Source organism: Enoplosus armatus, chromosome 6 (genome assembly GCF_043641665.1).
Source record: "Enoplosus armatus isolate fEnoArm2 chromosome 6, fEnoArm2.hap1, whole genome shotgun sequence".
NCBI classification, from domain to species: Eukaryota; Metazoa; Chordata; class Actinopteri; order Centrarchiformes; family Enoplosidae; genus Enoplosus; species Enoplosus armatus.
In genome coordinates this window covers 2505613-2523447 of record NC_092185.1, presented here as the reverse complement: position 1 = coordinate 2523447, position 17835 = coordinate 2505613, and the positions used below count along the sequence as shown (strand labels likewise).

Genomic DNA, 17835 nt, shown 5'->3' with positions numbered 1-17835 from the left:
TTTCAGGTTAAACACGCTGATGAATGAATACAATTTAAATTGGAAGAGATAAAAGTTGCACAATGCTTCGTAGTTTATTAGATACTCTGAGCAGAGTTGAGCCATATGGTCATGACACAAGCTCACAATTTGTGGTGAATCAAACCAATAACAGGCTGATTACATAAGCTGATTGTGTGTTAGACGGTCTGCACGCAGCCGAGGCACAGTGGGTGGAGTGCTGGAGTTGGTGCTATCCAAACAGCGTTATGAATGAAGAGCCCAGGAGTGCGTCACTGTGTAGTGTACATCCCTCCCCAGCAGATGGCCCCGCCTGCAAAAGCTTATCTGGGAGGGTGGCGTTAGTGGGTTTTTTTTTTTTGGGGGGGGGGGGCCCTTATCGATTTGGCATTTGAGATATAGCATGCAATGTAACATTTTTGGAAGGCTCTTAAAATATTTATTGCTGGTGATGCTTCTCCACGGCCACCAGTTTGCTTTGCCTCCTATTTAATTAATGACATCAATGCAAATTGGGGATAGCAAATGGTCCAAATGACTGGTGGATTTTGTGAATGGAGCACTTAGTGACTGAGGAATGACGTCAGCACAAAGCCATATCCCTTATTAGTGAGCCAGGACTGAAAGGAGCCGTCCCATTGGCCCGCCATAGCATCAGAGCGACGTGATTGGCTGCCGGCGGATAATTAAACACCTACACAGTCAATGCACAAATCCAAGTGGTGGGATATATAGGCTGGTGCGTTGGCGCTGCATGCAACAGAATCAAGAGTTGCCCTGCAAGTTGAGAGAAAGTCAACTTATTGTGTTTTGCATAGAGATACATAGAGATATATATATTTATTTTTTTTGCTGGGTGATTATCACTGAAGGTAAGTGTTGACTCTTAATGTGGCTGTTTGACTACTAATGTACCTGATGAGCTGTTTGCATGTGTGTGTGGATCGGAAGGGAAATGGACACACGGTCACTGCGTTAGACTGCGGTGGTGTGATAGTGTTGGTAATGGGATTGGAGTGTGGCCACTGGGGTCACCAGCATCACCACCGACCATTTAGTGTGGGGGGGGGGGGGGGGTCCAGTCGGCTATATGAAGGCCAAAGACAGAGACAGAGAGAGAGAGAGAGAGAGAGAAGAGGGGGGGAAGACACAAGTGAAGAACAGAAAGTGAAAAAGAGGGAAAGGAAAGAAGAGATGGAGGAACCAGGTTTGAGAGTGTGTGTGTGTGTGTGTGTGTGTGTGTGTGTGTGTGTGTGTGTGTGTGTGTGTGTGTGTGTGTGTGTGTGAGAGAGAGAGAGAGAGCTGGCAGCTCATTACACTAATGCACTGCTCCCTTAGGGAGTTGGCAAGCTTGGAGCCCCCCCCCCCCCCCCCCCCCCCCCACCCTCTCCCTTCTCTTTTCACCCCTCCTCTTCCAGCACTAGCAAGTGCTACATGCATTGCACAGTGTAGGACCCCCACCTACCCTCACACACACACACACACACACACACACACACACTCCAGGACCTGCAGTGTACGACATGAGAGAACTACCTGTCCTGAGCTCTTGTCTGGATGTTTTGGAGGAACAGTGCGTTTTGCAGAAGAAGAGTGGGTGGTGGTGGTGGTGGTGGTGGTGGTGGTGGGGGGGTGTAGTTTTGTGGCTCAGTTTTGAAGGAAGGGGTGTTTTGTGGAAGTAAAAGCAAGGATGTTCAGCAGGAGACCAGAGCTAAAGAGAGGCAAGCTGAGTTGTGGGCAGAGCTGAGCTCACCTCTCTGGGAAGTGACAGGAAGCAACTTCTTCCCAGCAGCTCAACAGGATCAGACACCAGCAAGTGTGTTTTCTACATGTGTGTTAGTTTTTGTTCTGCAGAGGAATTTTATTATTTTAGCCTTTTTGTGTGAGTGTGAGTGGCTGCAGTCTTGTGCACACGGAGCTGACGGGGGTGTCTTTCTTGCTGTGCAGGGGACCATGGTTATGTTGAAGATCTCTGCTTTCCTCGTTGCCTACGCCCTGGTCATTTGCCAGATGTACTGCTCACAAGCCGCCCCTGCCAGGTGAGACCCTCAGCATTCACATTTTACACCCTCAGTTGACATGATGCATTTTCCAGCAACTTGAAATATGTGGAAAAGTAGAACGGCCGTAAATTCCCAAATCGTTAGAGTCACATTCAACCAGTGGGAAGGAGGAGTGGAGGGCTCCTCAGAACAATGCAGTTAATATCTTTCACTGAGGGAAACAGGTCAGAGTTTTGTAATAACAATATTAGAAAAATATGTAGATAGTCCAGACAGAGTGTAATGATGTGCATGCACACACACTATATTAATATATTAATCTTAATCATTTATGATGCTTAGTGTTTGGCACTTTACATCCAGTTGCTCTCAGTTTAAGTGTTAAAAGGGGAACAATAGAAACAAAACAAAACAAAAAAAGTGATGGAATAAAAAACCCAGGGAAAACAGTGTAATTCACTTCAGGGGGAGATGAATGAGATCTATACATTTATATGAAGCCCCATTCAAGCCACTCCCCCCACTGTTCCCATGACGCTATCGATTTAGTAATAAATCTAAAGCCGGTTGCACATCAGCCCCTCTCTCAGATGGGGCACTTTCCGCAGATTGTTTCCCCGTGTTGGCCGGGGGCCCTCCAACTCAGACGTCATCCCTCTCAGAGTTGGTGACGTCCCAGTCAACCCCCCTGACCCCCTCCTATCCATCCAGCCACTCCGCCACCACCCTACCCCACCCTAACACCCCCACCCCTCCTTTTAACTGCAGGTGATAATTCTAGCGAAAAGGATTTAATGCTGATCTCAATGCCTTTCCTCCCCCCCCAACCCCTCTGACCCCTTCTCCACAGACCGGGTTTAGAGTCCATGTCAGACCGAGTCACGCTCACGGACTACGAGGCGCGAAGGTTACTCAACGCCATCGTCAAGGAGTTTGTGCAGATGACGGCGGAGGAGCTGGAGCAGCAGGCAACTGAAGGAAACAGGTACACAGATGACAAACAGTCTCTTCTTTACTCTAACCCTTTCTTAAAAGCACTTTAACATTTCCTCCCCGCGCAGAAACAGCTATTCAAAGATTGGCTACAACGACAGAAAGTAAAACTTCTTTGGCCTAAATTAGAAGATAAAACAGCTCTTTTTTGGGCTACCGTGCTGGACTTTGTGTATCTTTTTAGGGGCCGTATCATATTCTGGTTTCACAGAAGATGCGTCATTTTAGCGCCCCCCACTTGGGTTCAATCAGGCGTAGAGGTACGTACGTCTAAGCTGACCAAAAGAGAGAAAAACAGATCATCTCTAAGAATACATGTTAATACTAAAAAAAAATCCCTATTCTCTGTCATGACCCTGCTCCCGCATGGATGAGTTTGATTTTGACTTTGTTTGAACAGATTACTATTTCCAGCCTGCCTGCCGGGCATGTGAACGGTGGATGCCTAACGGAACGAATAAGTGTGCATGATGTCAATTAAGTGGAGTTGCATGACAGTGGGAAGCGACTGGTTTCTGTTTGTTCTGTGGGTGTAAAAGATGTGACAAGAGGGGATTGACTGGGGTGGGGGTGGAGATGGAGGTTTGGCGCATGAGGGGATGGATGACATGTTCTTTGAACGGTGGGAAGGGAGAAAAGGCATGATGCTGTTGGGGTGGGGGTGGAGGTGGGGGGGTATTTTTACTTTTTTATACCTGTGATGGCATGAGAAAGACATGCATGTGAGAGAAATGCTGCGTGAATGGAGGGAAAAAGAAAGACAGAGATGAAGAAAGTGTTATCTGCATGTTTTTACCTATGAGCTTGTTCTCTGCATGTGTTTTGTGTGTCCCCTCCCCGACAGCATGGACAGGCCCCTAACCAAGCGCTGCTCCAACCTCAGCACCTGTGTGTTGGGCAAACTGTCTCAGGAGCTGCACAAGTTGCAGACGTTCCCTCGCACGAACGTGGGAGCAGGAACGCCCGGCAAGAAGCGCAGTGCGCCCGAGAGCGACAGCTATGCAAGCTACGGCGAGACGTTTGACAGCATCTAACCCCTCCTCATCCTCCCCCAGCCCCCTGTTTTACCTTTACTGCATCTCTTCCTCCTCCCCTGTCCTCTTCCTCTCCTCATTCCAGTTTCTTCCTTATTGCTTTTGGATTGGCAAGTTGCATGTTGATTTTATCCGCTTGATTGACATGAGAAGAATATGACCTTTAACTGCCCCCCGACCCCCTTTGTTTGGCAGAGAATGATTTGTCCCCATCATTTCAGACAAAAGGACTTAGTTTTCATAAATGTAATTGAGGAGCCGGTTCAGACGTCCATCTCTGTGTACTGTGCGTGGAGTCATTTGATGGCATTTCAAAGCCCCTGAAATTTAAGAGTTGAGAGAGATCACTTAATCGAACCATTAATAAATGATCCATTCATGCGACACCATGTTTCTTGTTCAATAAACGTATTTTTCTACCAGGAAGCCTTAGCTCATTGTCATTCTTAGGGATACTTTAAAACTGTCAGTGGGTACTTCATGAACTCATTTGCAAACATGGACGTAAAATGGACATAAATAGGATTTTAGAGCATCAGATAGTGCCCTTGAAATTATCTCTGAAGCTCTCGTCGAGTTCAAAGGTAAGAAAAATGGCAAACTTCAGAAAATATACGACTGAACCTTGCATGCTTGATGTACATTTTCAGTCCTAGTTTCATGTTGTTCTGAGCTGTGAAGTTAATGTCGATAACAATGAACTGTGTGTCAGTATTATATGGATGAATGTCACACCAGATCTCGTCATTAACCACTTGTTTGCTCTCCTGAAGCAGCGTTACAGCACAGAAGCGAGCCTGCAACACGGCAACCTGCGTGACTCACCGCCTGGCGGACTTCCTGAGCCGGTCGGGGGGGATGGGCAACAGCAACTTCGTCCCCACCAACGTCGGCGCCAAGGCCTTCGGCAGGCGGAGGAGAAGTGTCCAGATGTGAGCGCTCCAAACCTTCAGGGAAACGGTAAATAAAGTTTCTTCTTCTTCTGTTTTTGTTCAGTGACCGTTTCTTCTTTGCTTTTGTTGGGTTTTTATAATCCATCACTTGTGATCATGCAGACTGTCATCAAAAGGTTTTATATTTCTGTGCATGCATTTCATTAAAATTTTGGACTCATCGTGTAATGATTTGTAAATAGAATCATGATGAACTCCAGTCAGTATTGTTCTTTTGAAGCAAAGCTTTAAATTTACATTTTAAAATGTTTCTTCCATTCTGTCTTTCTTTCTTTCAGAGGTTGAAACCCGACAAGAAAACAGAAAAAACATGAGAAGAAAAATCAACAAAAACAAAAATCGAGCAGAAAATAAACACTGAACTGGCCCTTTATCCACTCCCTCACGTTCGTATGGGAAGAAAAAAAAGACGCCACAGGACTTCTCGTCCCCATTTTTCATCCTGTTAGTGAAACCTTTTGCTTTTGGCAAATAAGAGAAAAAAAAAAAGAGAAAAAAAGCACTTTAGTTTATGTACATGAACAAATGAACTCCTGAAGAAAGAAAAAAAAAACATCCTAATGGTTCCTCTTTTTTATACATGAGTATCATTGGAAAATAAAATGAAAGCAGCAGTGGTTATCACCTTCTTTTCTCCTCCTTTCACCTCGTTAGAGCACATTTCTTCCTTGAGACCCACCTCCCCCTCCCCATTTGAGATCCATACTCCTACATGTTCCATAATCCCCTTTCCTCCTAAGGGTACCCTGTTTTTCTGTGTGCCAGAGGGACGCCATTAAAGATCAGCCTACCCAAGGCCCCCCCCACAACGGCTGTTGTCTTGTGCCTTGATGTAGAACAATTTACATGAACATGATTGTACAGTTCTGTTGTCGAGACGATAAAGAAGACCCGAGCGAGGATGAAGAGAATGAAGACAGATTAATATTGTAAACAATATTGTGAAAACAAATTTCAGCAAGATTAAAATGTATTTTAGATACACTCGGGTTTGGGGTACTTGTGTTGTTCTTCAAAGGTTTTTAAGCGTTTAGGTGTAGAAGGAGGTTGATTATATTATGAGAAGCTTATATTTGTACATTCATTGCTGGAATATTGATTTACAATGTCCATAAACTATAAATGATAAATCGTATTAGTGAACCTCACATGAATAGAGTGATTTGTAATTCATTGATTAGAAATTTGACAACATTTCCCACTGACAGGTACACTGTACGTGCAGTGCAGTGAAAATGTGCAGCACACATGTTTACTTTGGAAAATATTGAAAGTCAAATCCACGTTCAGTTTGGGTCACTTCGTGTGCAGCGGCAGTCTGCGGGTGTAAACACGTCCGTTTCATCGGGGGTTTTCTTCTGACTGACTCCACAGCAGCATGGCGACACATGATGATACAAGAAAAAAAACTGCATGGGTAATTGCTTAATAAAAGGCAGCCAAACCGGCAGTCAGACTTGTTCTTCTTTAGCTCCAGTGGAGGTAAATGCACACTCGGCTCAATCAGAATCAGCATATATTGCCATTTATATATGTATAAAGAAGTATAATTATACATCAACACGTTTCTGAATTTGACAGGACACGTTTTCTCTTTTATTTCAGACACAGCTTACAGAACAAGACGTTCTTTACTCACACCAGCAGACAGACGGGCTCATGTTTGATCATCATGTTTAATCACATGCAGGGGGAACGAACAGTTTGGGGTTCTCTTGTTTTTACAGCAGCACTCCAACAGGTGGCAACATAATTATCTTGAGAAAAGTTTCAGTGGAGTCACAAAAGCATGAAGAGAAGTCTCCACAGGAGGCAGGAGGTCTGAGGCTGATAGAGATTTACATTTGTTTATTTGCACAAATGATCAACAAAATGGGGAGAGAACATCTAAACCCTACGAAAAGTGAAAAGGACACAAGCGATGACCTGAGTGCATAAGGTTTCTACGCTTTATCATGTTTGAACAGCATCATTTCTGAACAGCAATGAGGTGTAAAACAATGACCTGTTGAACACTCCTGTAGGTGTATCATGAAGGGAAGTCATCAACCAGTGCTTCATAACAAGCACGTGTGGTTTTGATGGGTTTCGATTAGCTAGAAATGGTAAATTGCCTTTGAGAAGGTCACATGACAAAAATGATCTTTCTTCTGCTGCTGAAACCTGAAAGCAGCTGAAGGTCGTCGGCTCACATTCTGGACAAACTGAGGAAATCCAGGCGTGGAAAAATGGTTCTTTTTTCTCTTTTCTTTTAAAAGCAAGCGAGCCTTCAGCACGGCACTGAACCCTCGTCTGCTCCGACCAGTCATCAGTGGAGGACTGGTCGTACTGGGCAGCTCTGCAGCGGGTTACTTACAGAGTGAATTTATGTGAGCTACTTCATTGAGTAAAAGTTAAAAAAACAACCAAAAGAAAAGATGAATATCATTAGTGAAAAATAAAACATGACTCTTAATGTATTTAGAAAGGTCTGTAGCAACAAATAAAACATTAATTCACATAAATCATGTTAATTGCACAAACTGGAGCAGATAAATATCATGCAAATACATAATTACGGCTTTATTAACATTCCCTGTATGTACTGCCAGTGGTTCATGAAGTATTTGAGGTGCAGTATTTCCAGAAGAATCACAGACAGAGAGCTAAAAAAGTACTTGTAGAGAGGATAAATAAAGGCCCTTCAGTTTTGGAAGACAAATACGGGTTGTAAGTTTGGCAATTGAGGGGATAATGAGCCCATTCAATAAGGGTGAAATTGAAAAACAGGATACAGTTGATCCTATTTGGTTGCACGGATGAATGCCAAGTGTGCACCGGAGCAAATACAGGATATTTGTCACAGTGCGCATCACACCCAAGCACACAAGTCAGAACTAAGAAGAAAAGATGTATTTTTGTTAAACACCTTATATATAGTTTAGATGAAATATAAGAAATATGTGAGAAAAGCCAGCAGCCATCAAACACCAGACATGCCGTGTCCATGTTACAGACACTTCAAGCAATAAATACGTGGTTATAAAGCCAACTGTTCAACTGGATGGCTTATTAATTCCCAGATGAAAAGATTTGTATGAAAAATATGTGAACTTATGGTATCATAGGAAATAACAGAAATGGGGATTTGTGCTCTATTCCCCCCACAAGCCTTAAAACCCTCATCTGTCAGTTGTTTTTACAGTCTTTCCACTCTGTCTTACTATCTGTCTGCTTGTCTGTCTGTCTGGAGAAGTTGGAGCCATGCTAGAATCCACACGGAAACTTTTCCTGCATGACTGAGGAGGAAAAAAATAAAACCCCCTCTCCATATTCAGATAATTGAGGGGGACGGGAGGTTGAGGGCTGATTCGCGGGTCGGTTTGGTTTTAAGCGTCTTTCTCAGCAGTAATCTAACAATCCCACTATGCCAATGAGAATAGCAGTCCTAATGATACACAGCTGCTTTGAATGGGGCCCTTCCAGTTGGAAATTAGATGGTTCGTATAAGAGAAACCAAGAAGCAAGCCCCCATCTCTAGAGAGAAGACGTGCCGCTAGTCCAGTTCCCAGAATCCTACACCACAAAACCAATTTCAAAATCTTTGGTTAATGCTTTAAAGGAATAGTTCGACATTTTGGGAAACAGAGAGTCCTGGTGTCACGTCCGTCGCTGTTCCACTCTCCCATTGAACATTTCTTTAATCTGTCTTTCTGAAAATATGAAGCCTGGGATTTACTTTCCATATTAATATTAAATTCAGCACTTTAATTATTCATTTTTTCCCAATTCAACAAAACAGTGTCAACAGTACAAACAACATCAATGACAGAAAATGGGAAAGAAAATACAATTAGACAGTTGCCGATTCCTTATTGAGAGTAACATAAAGTTAATTCCTATATTTTAATGACAGAGGAGGCCTGTCGTATTACAGTGGACCCTTTATATCATAAATATGTGGGTATGAGAGTGAACCACAAAAATACAAAGATCAAGGCAGAAATAAATGTCCACACGCAAAAATAAAAATAAAATAAAACTACTTTCCATACTCTAAGACAAATCAGCATCCAGTACAGCAGTCGCTGTAACCGATTGTAAACGTTTACTTTGTTAGAATATAAAAAACTACAACTCCCGTGAAAGAAAGCACAGGCTTATGGGTAAAGTTCACCAACACTCTCTTTCTCAAAGACATTTTATTCCACCTTCTAGTTGTAATCTGTCTAAAAACGTCTACTCTCTGTCCTGTTATTACAGACGAAGCAGCCTCTCGACTCGCTTCTTCTGTCGAACCGACATTCAACAGTCTGGAGTTTATGGTGTCTGAAAAAGAAGAATATTGAACAAACAACAATATTAGTTTTTTAAAAGATGACCATCCTAATCTACATATACACACAACCACACAACATACCGTTAAGTTCTTAAATGTCTGTGGGATTTTGAATGAGGTTTTTTAACTTGGGGGGTCCAGTTTCACTTTGGCTCTCAATGCCCTTTTTTTGCTTTCTTGCCGAGAGATTGATACCACTCTCGTCTTTGTGCACTGAATATACTGTTAGAGCCAGCAAGCGGTTAGCTTAGCTTAGCATAAAGACTGGAAGCTGGGGGAAAGGCTAGCTGTTTCCCCCTGCTTCCAATCTTTATGCTAAGCTAAGCTAACTGCCTGCTGGGTCTAGCTTTATATTCAGCGTACAAACTTGAGAGTGGTATCAATCTTCAGCTAACTTTTGGCAAGAAAGTGTATTTCCCAAAATGTGGACCTAGTCCTTTAAATAACGGGGTCTCACTGAGAATTACCTTCACACATTGCGATGTGCCTCTAACTCCCATGTTGCATTTGCCAGGAAATGAGGTAACATTTGTGAGGAAATTAGCTGTTTACATTCAGATTTAAGCTAAAGCTAATATTTATTGACGATACAGTGTTACAGGCCCTTATGTGCGCACGGCAGTGTGTGGAGCCGCCCCCTTCACATAATCACATGGTAATTATTCACTCAAGAGTACGTAGCGATATCAACTGCAGCAACACAGACCAGCTGAGTCTTGCTCATAATGGGAACCAGCCGACTGCCGTTTGTATTTTCATTTTCCTTCCTCATTTTTAAAGCTCACAATTTTTCCATAAGGTAGTCATTTCCAGGGCTGATGTGAAACCAGACACCCAGGAGCTCTCATGGTAAAGGTCCAGAAACAACATAAGGCCGGCCCGACATCCTCTCACCTTCCCCAATCCCCCTTTCCGTCTTGTGCGACTGTTCCCGGGAAGGTAAACACCCTTTCACCAGAAATGTCAGAAATGGGATTTCATTCTGCTGCCATTGCAGTTCCTTCATCTGGCCCTCTCTTCTGTCCCTCCCTCTCTTTCTTCTCCCCCCCTCCCTCCCTTTGCTGCCACATCTGGAACCCAGCTCCTCATTTATTTATGTGGTCTGTGTTGTTTCTTCTTTTTTTCAAAGTCTTATTCAAAAGTCCTTTACCTTGTCTTGTTGGCAGTTTCTCTCCATCTGATGAGGTCTGCAATTACATCTCGCCATAACTGGTCACTCTGCAATTACATGCTCCACCACAGAACCCCCCCACCACCCCCCACCCCCCTGTACTCTGAACAGCACCACCGCTCATATGGCAGACCGAAATAGAATAGTTTCATGTCTGTTTGGATGGCGGCCCAGCTGAAACTATGCTCCGCTGCTTGACTGACAGTGGGATGTGGGCTTTTTTCTCCCCAAGAAAAACCTTTAAGGCCAGTCACGTTTAGACTCTGAGCAGTCCTACTCCAGCAGGCTTTGGTGGTGGTTGGCCCAGCTGGGCTCCAAGACGGGAGAGAGAGCGAGACAAAGTTAGAGTGACTGAAAGAGAGGACAGAGACAGACGATTTGCAGTGAAGAAGAAGAACCACCACGAGCAGTAACTATGAACCCTCCTGGGAACACTGAACCTTTCAGTCGCTGACCAAGAAAATGGGTAAGTTTGGTCTCGTTTCAACTTCTGGTGAAATGATGCTGCGAGGAACTTTTAGAAAACTTTGATAACATTTTTCAGATAAGTTATTAGTTAAGTAATACAGGACATGCCTGTCACATCCTCCCAACGTCTTCAACAGCAATGCAGTTGTCCACTTGGTTGATTCAGGGGCTGACAGACATTACAAGAGTATTTCCTAACTGGCTATGCAGTTGTGTGTATTGTGCAAGGTGCTTGCAGTACTTTCAAACTGCTGCATTTAAATGGGTGGCAACTTAACTGATGTCAAAGCTCTTTTTCTCATGAAAGTGTCCTTGACCAACGTCCAAGTCTGCTTTTTTATATATATCACAGAAACCTTGGAGATTTTCTAAAGATGTCAGTAGCATCCTAACATAAAAGCTTCTTATTTAAAAGGGCTGCAGTATTGATCATCTGGACACCCTCATTCTCACAAAACGTAAAGGTTACATGAACTCATCTGGACACTTTTGATTTTTAAATTTTACAATATCGTCCCTGCCAAAAAAAGTCAGATGAAGCACAAAGTGCCAAGTCATACTGAATCCAACTAAACCATGAACCAAAATCTAAACAGTAACAGATTAGATGCAATTATAAAGGTAATGCAAACAATTGATAAAAGGTGATACAATTCTCAGGCGATTGGAAATCTTTCCAAGTTATAGACAACGTCTTAATTGTGGAGGCTCAAAAAAATGAAAATAGCTCCAAGTAAACTGAGTTGCAGTGTTTCGGTGAAATTCTAATAATTTGAATAGTGATTGAATGGTTTTTTGGCCACTTGGGGGCGCCCGTAAACTCAACAATGACATCACCGTTTAAAAGTGATTTACACACAGTTGCTTATTTACACATCCAGCTGTGACGGAGCAACATCACCATTCACGTGAAGTCGTGTGTCTGTCCGCCTCATGAACGTTAGTTCAATGTTTTCTCTCTTTTTGCTGTTTTTTGGTCTCCACCAACTCCTGAGAGAAATATCGTCCTCCTCAGCCGCTAAAAGGCTCCACTATGTTCACTGGCTAGTCGCTAACTTTGTCTGCCTGCTGTTTAGTGCTGGGCAGGTAGCACACGGTGGGTTAGAAACACCTGCCTGCTGCTGCTGGAAATGATGAGAGCAGTGTGAGTAGAACAAAACAATAAGCTGAAAGACGCTAAAATTCTCAGTAGAGCTAATGGGAGCTGAGGAGTCAGGTGATAATTATCTTTTACACTACACACTACAGCAAGTTATGTAAAATCTTACAATTAAAAGACCAAGTTAAACCCAGAGACAGGGTGACGCTACAGTCGTGTTTGTGTCGATAGCTCTGTCCCGTATGTGTGCAAACACTGACTGACGTTCACACCGTGTCAGCTAATTGCCGACACATTGCACGTCCATTAGCATCCTTTTTGATGAGAACTTGCACTATGCCAATTGATGCTATCAAGATAAATATGAATAATCCTTTCGGGATACTGCTCAGTGTCCTCAATTGGAAAATATTGAATGTTTTTGTTCTGAGTCATGCTGGAGCTGCGCACCATAGTGGCTGTAACTGTTTGGAGTAGGCTGATCTGGTTTGTGTGGGAGTGATGGAAGCTGAGACTGTGGAAAACAGCAAAGATTACAGTGAGGCTGACGGTAATGATGAGGACGCGGCTACCACATGTGTCTACTACAGGCTTCTGTGTGTGTGTGATGTGGTGGTGGAGAAATGTGTGTGTTTGAGAGAGGTGTCATTATGTTTTTCCACATGTACTCTCTGTATTTGACAAGTAGAGATGAAAAAACTGAGTTTATGGATGTACAGTGTGTGTGTCTGTACATGTGCTTGTATTGGATACTCAAATATTTGTATCTGATCTCTGAATGTGCTGAATTTGTGTTAACTTAGAAGAAATGTTTCCCTTCTTTTGCCCAATCTCATTGTCCATCAATTGCCCGTCAAGCAGTGAACCCTCACTCAGGACTTTAACTCACGTCACCTGTGTGCTCAGTGTAAACGCATGAGTGGAAAAAGGTGCGAGTGGTAACACGAACTGAACAGCAAATACGTGACCAGGACCAGAAGCATTTCTGTGGCCATATAAGTCATGTTGTCACGATATAATCATGTGACAAACAACAACACCGAGCTGTAGTGAGCTATATATATATATATATATATATATATATATATGAACTTCTTCCTGTGCCTGTGTTTAGTTCATTGTCTTTAGACAGAACAACATGTTGGTCTGTTCACCACTTTCAGTGCAGACTAATTATCAGTGTCTTGTCTTGACAACTGTTGGGTTTATTGCAATGAAATTCTTTGGTGATCCTCTGACTTTTCATCATCATATCAAAATTTTTGTTTGTCCAATACTTTCATTTGACCATATACGTGGAAAACGAATGACATTACCTTCAGCCCCAGCTGTACTTTGTGTTTACTGCTAATTATGTTAGCATGCTGATGTTAGCGTTTACCTACTTAAAGTACAGCCTCAGAGAGCTTGTGAGCTTTCAGGCATATTATAATGCGGATTATCTCCTCAATTAAAGTCTGCAGGATTGCTTCTTTGAGGAGGAATGAATGTTGTGATTGATCCCCTGAGGACTTGTGGGGCATTGAAGTTGCCAAAAAATACATCAAGAAGTAGCTGAAACATCTTCAGTGTCTTGCTCTGCTCTTAGTATTTGGCCTGTCTTACGTCCTACACTCCAGCAAGCCTTGCATGTGGTGACTGGGGCCATTTTGGTATAATAATAACCTATTCGAGGCAATGCGATCGCTGCTTTTATCACTCCTAACGGCAGCAAATGTTAGCTTAGCATCAGTTGTATAAGTATTAGAAAAAGAACTCCATGCTTCAAACCGGTTTTAACGGCTCATTTAACATCAACAGATGACAAACGCCACGACAACCACTTCCCGTAAACATCTGTTTAGTTTCTATCTAATAATACATGAATGGTTGGGGATAAATCCAGAGGCACGGTTACTCTCTGTCGTGCATTCTCCACTCGCCTGCCTGGTCAACAGCTGGGGAGGGCGTGGCGTGGTTAACATGAACCGCACATGCAGGTGGGGCCCTCACTGTGCTGTCACACTGTTTAATTAGGCTTTTCTCTCGACGGGCAGTGAATCTCCGGGTTTCAGCCTCACCGCCTCGCTCATTGTCTGAGACATTAAGAGAGCGTCTTGCCAGTGCAGAGCGATGAACAGTGACTCTCACTGAGGGTGTGACTGAACTTTGTGACCACAGCTAAAGTTGGAAACTTGAAGCTGCACTTTGCTCCACACGAGTCTGGTTTCTGCCAGAGCATTGTGTATTCAAACTAAACTTTAAAGCTTTATGCTCAGCATTCAGACTTATTAATTCATCAAAGACAAACAAAGACAAAAGTCGAACCCACCCCGTACAGTTGCTCCTATAATAATATTTAACAACTTGATTTATGAGGTCCCACACTTGGAGCAGGACCTTGCCAAGTGTCCGTCATCCTCCTCTGCATGAGGTGGTTTCTTTCTTTGTCTGTTGCTATTTTTCCATCCCTCCTCTTTGTGTCTGTGTGGCCTTGTTGGAGTCCGATCCGGGTCATTTTGGTTCTCCTCCCAGAAGTTTGGTGTTCCCCAGAAGCTATTTCTCACACAGCTCGGTCCTGATGATGACTAACATCGTCACAGTTCTTTCCTTTTAACCATTTTGCCTGTATTTCAAATGTACCCATACTACTACTTATCAAATGGAAATATATAATATTATCTATAATTACTGTGATTAAAAGTGTGACCTGGGGTATTCAGTTGGAAGCTTAAAGTCTGCCTTGTAATCTGCTTAAATCTGACAGCTGTAAACTTTCTTGTCATAGAGGTAGAGGAGGCTGTGGTTCAGGAGCTGGTTGTCCACAAGGTGCAGGATTGTTGGTTTTATTTCCCCTCCTCCTGTTCATGGCACCTGTGCAGAGTGTGTGCTTTATAAATGCAGTCCATTTAGATAAAGTGTATGAATTTGATGTAATTATTGCCAAATCATAACTGGTAATACAAGAAAATGTTGACGCGTAATAAGACGGCCAAATACTGACATCTGGATAAAAGCTACTCACTGATAATCAGTGAGGACTCTCTGCAGACAGAGTGAGATCCTGTCTCTCTCATTTCTGTATGATCACAGACTGTCCAGGCTGACTGTCTTATGACACGCGTACAAAACTCTTATCAGCACTTGGGAGCGATTACGAACAGAGATACAAATGCAGTACGCGTCTACACTCTCATGGCTGCAGCAACAACAGTGGCTCTGGCTGCTACCTTTGAGATGCTGACCTTTGACCTCGGCGGAGCACAGACAACATCTTCCTCCGCGTGGAGCCAGCTGCCTGTCTCTGACATTCATCAAAGAGGCAGTTTTTACGGCTTCCAAACAACTGTGATCAAAGAAAAGTTGTGTAAAACCTCCTGCTGTTGATTTGAACATTTATTCATCTCAGGAATGAAATCTAATGATAATAAACATTAAACACAAATGAATCAGCAAACTTTTGTGCTAAGTATGGCCATTTCTGACAGGCAGGGACCCAAACCTTCTTCACTGTCAGCATCGTTGACATACAGTTTAAACGATGTTGGACCACAACAGGAAGCAGCACCCACGAGAACCTGAGAACTTTAATGTTCCTTACATGGCAAAATATGGACGTGGCACATGTGTGCATCTCTGACGCTGCTTCGTCGTGGGTAACGGTGACGGTTGACACATCACCGCGATAGCGTTCATGACTCAGTGGAGGCTCTCTCTTCAAAGTGGGGACTCAATTAGGAGAGTGCAGGTATAAATTTTTGCGTAGGTGGGCCCAATATGGCAGCCACTCTGGGGCCCGAGGCTGGGAGATAAATCAATACCAGACTGGTTGAATTAGAGCGTCAGCTTGGAGCTTCTCTTGCGTTGACCTCTTTGTCTTTGCCGTCTTCTTTTCTTCCCATCTCCATCTGCTAATTGGAGGGAGGTCATGACTGTCCGTTCAGCTGTCTTCTCTGTGATTGCCGTCTACTGTATTTTCTCTGTGGCCCTCGTTGCAGTTCATTGGGGAGATCATGAGAGGCTTCAGTACTTCTGCACTTTTGTTTGCTGTGTGATTCACAGAAGATAGAAAGCTCACCGCTCCGTCCTCCTTGTGACAACGCCCTGATGCTGTTGAGAGCATCTCAGCGAGTCTTGAGGAGTTACTACTCTTTCTCTCTAGTGGTGTCCTTTTCTGATTGCTGATTGGCTAACCCTCGCTACTACTCTCTCTCATGGCTCATGCAGCTTCTGACAGCAGCGAGATTTCAGCAGAATTTTCAGAAATTAAAGTGATTATGATCTCCAAACTGTCAATGTTAACTGTAAATTTCAGTCAGATATATGGGATATAACTTTTTCTCCTCTTTGGTTTAAATTACATTTTCCTAAAAAATGTTAAAAAGGAGGAATGTGACACAACACAATTTCTCAGAAGCCAAGGTGACATCTTCCGATTGCTTGTTTTGTCCGACCAACAGTCTAAAATCCAAAGATATTTCATTTATAATGATATCAAATGGAGAAAAACAGCAAATCCTCACATTGAAGAAGCTGAATCAAAAGAATGTTTGACAATTTTACTTAGAATAATACTTTATATCTTTGACATTGTAAATAAACCCTTTGGGGGGGGTTTCCTCTCCTTTGTTATTTTGTGTACTTTGTTTGATTTAACTTGTGGAACTAAATGAAACTCAATAAAACTCAAATGGTTCATAACGCCGTGGTTCAATGACAGCAATAATTCTGTCAGAGTAGGTGCATATCGATGTATATCTCGTTTTGAAATCTCACTTTCAAAGTATTTATTCCTGAGTATATTCTGTATATCGCAAATGAGACATGGCTGTTTTTCAGACCTAATTACCCAGAAAACTCTCACATGTGTTTACTTTTTGTGCTCAAAGTGGAAAAAATAGCACTGAAATGGCTTTCTGAAGTGCCACGTGTGTGCTCTGTGGCCACATATGGAGCTTTTCTCGCATACCGTGCGATTTTTGCAGCCGATATTTACTTATCGACCCCACGTGTGTCCCATTTACCCTGCATGCGCCTTTAGTCCGGTGGTGGAATAACAGTCGGAGGAAAACGCCTTGAAAAATTCCACCCTGCCCTAAAGTGGAGGCTGTGTTCCTCGGCTTAGATCTGGGCAGTGGACCTATCCTTCACCCCTGATTCTTACTCTTCCCTTCTCCCCTAAACCCACACAGACGTGGACCCAGCCCACCTAATTTACTCCCACCCCCTAATGTCAAACAGCTGTAGCGTTGACTCGCAAGGAATTGCTGCTATTACGTCCTCCTCCCCTCCCTCTCTGCTCTCTCTTTCTCAGCCATTTTGTGTGTGGCCCCTAATATCAGGTCACTCACGTGGTGTCTAAAGCAAGTATCCATTCAGGGTTTATTTATGATCCGGGCATTGGATCTGACGTCATGTATGTAGATCGTAGGTGCCCGTGGGCGGAGATGGATAGACAGACAGCTGGCTATAAATCGTGCGTATGGATCGTGCTTGACTCCTATGTTTTGTAGTAGCCTGGTCTCTCTGACATGTAAAGGTGGGCCATAACTGGGCCAATGCCATTTCCAAGGCACTCCATCTAACTGAAGTAGCTGCGTGACATAAATACCAGTGAGGTCATTCTCTGTGTGATTGACAGGAGAAGATCAGGCAATGATGCTGAGGGTGGAGAGCTCCTGCTGCTGTCGGGAATCTGCTTCAAAGGATTGTTCTGGCCACATGCCTGAAGTCCAACCTGGAAGCTGATGACACAGATTCCTCAAGAATATATTTTTAACTCTTGAAGTGCTCCAGCTAGCACGTCCAGGTGTCTCA

General features: G+C 43.3%; 1 protein-coding gene across 1 annotated transcript; it reads left to right on the top strand.

Moving 5' to 3' along the window:
- The first annotated feature begins 1953 nt into the window (after positions 1 to 1953).
- Positions 1954 to 5515, top strand: LOC139286793 (calcitonin gene-related peptide 1-like). The gene is made up of 4 exons (XM_070907708.1): positions 1954 to 2039; positions 2854 to 2988; positions 4804 to 4990; positions 5262 to 5515. Exons 1-3 carry the CDS (start codon positions 1954 to 1956, stop codon positions 4964 to 4966), a joined length of 384 nt encoding a protein of 127 aa, XP_070763809.1. The 3' UTR covers positions 4967 to 4990; positions 5262 to 5515.
- The last annotated feature ends 12320 nt before the right edge of the window (positions 5516 to 17835 follow it).

Bases quoted from the DNA above. Each gene is read 5' to 3' on its own strand.
- LOC139286793 (XM_070907708.1), top strand. From the start codon at position 1,954: ATGGTTATGTTGAAGATCTCTGCTTTCCTCGTTGCCTACGCCCTGGTC. The intron at 2,040-2,853 runs GTGAGACCCTCA...CCTTCTCCACAG, and splicing joins TCACAAGCCGCCCCTGCCAG to ACCGGGTTTAGAGTCCATGT. The intron at 2,989-4,803 runs GTACACAGATGA...GCTCTCCTGAAG, and splicing joins CAGGCAACTGAAGGAAACAG to CAGCGTTACAGCACAGAAGC.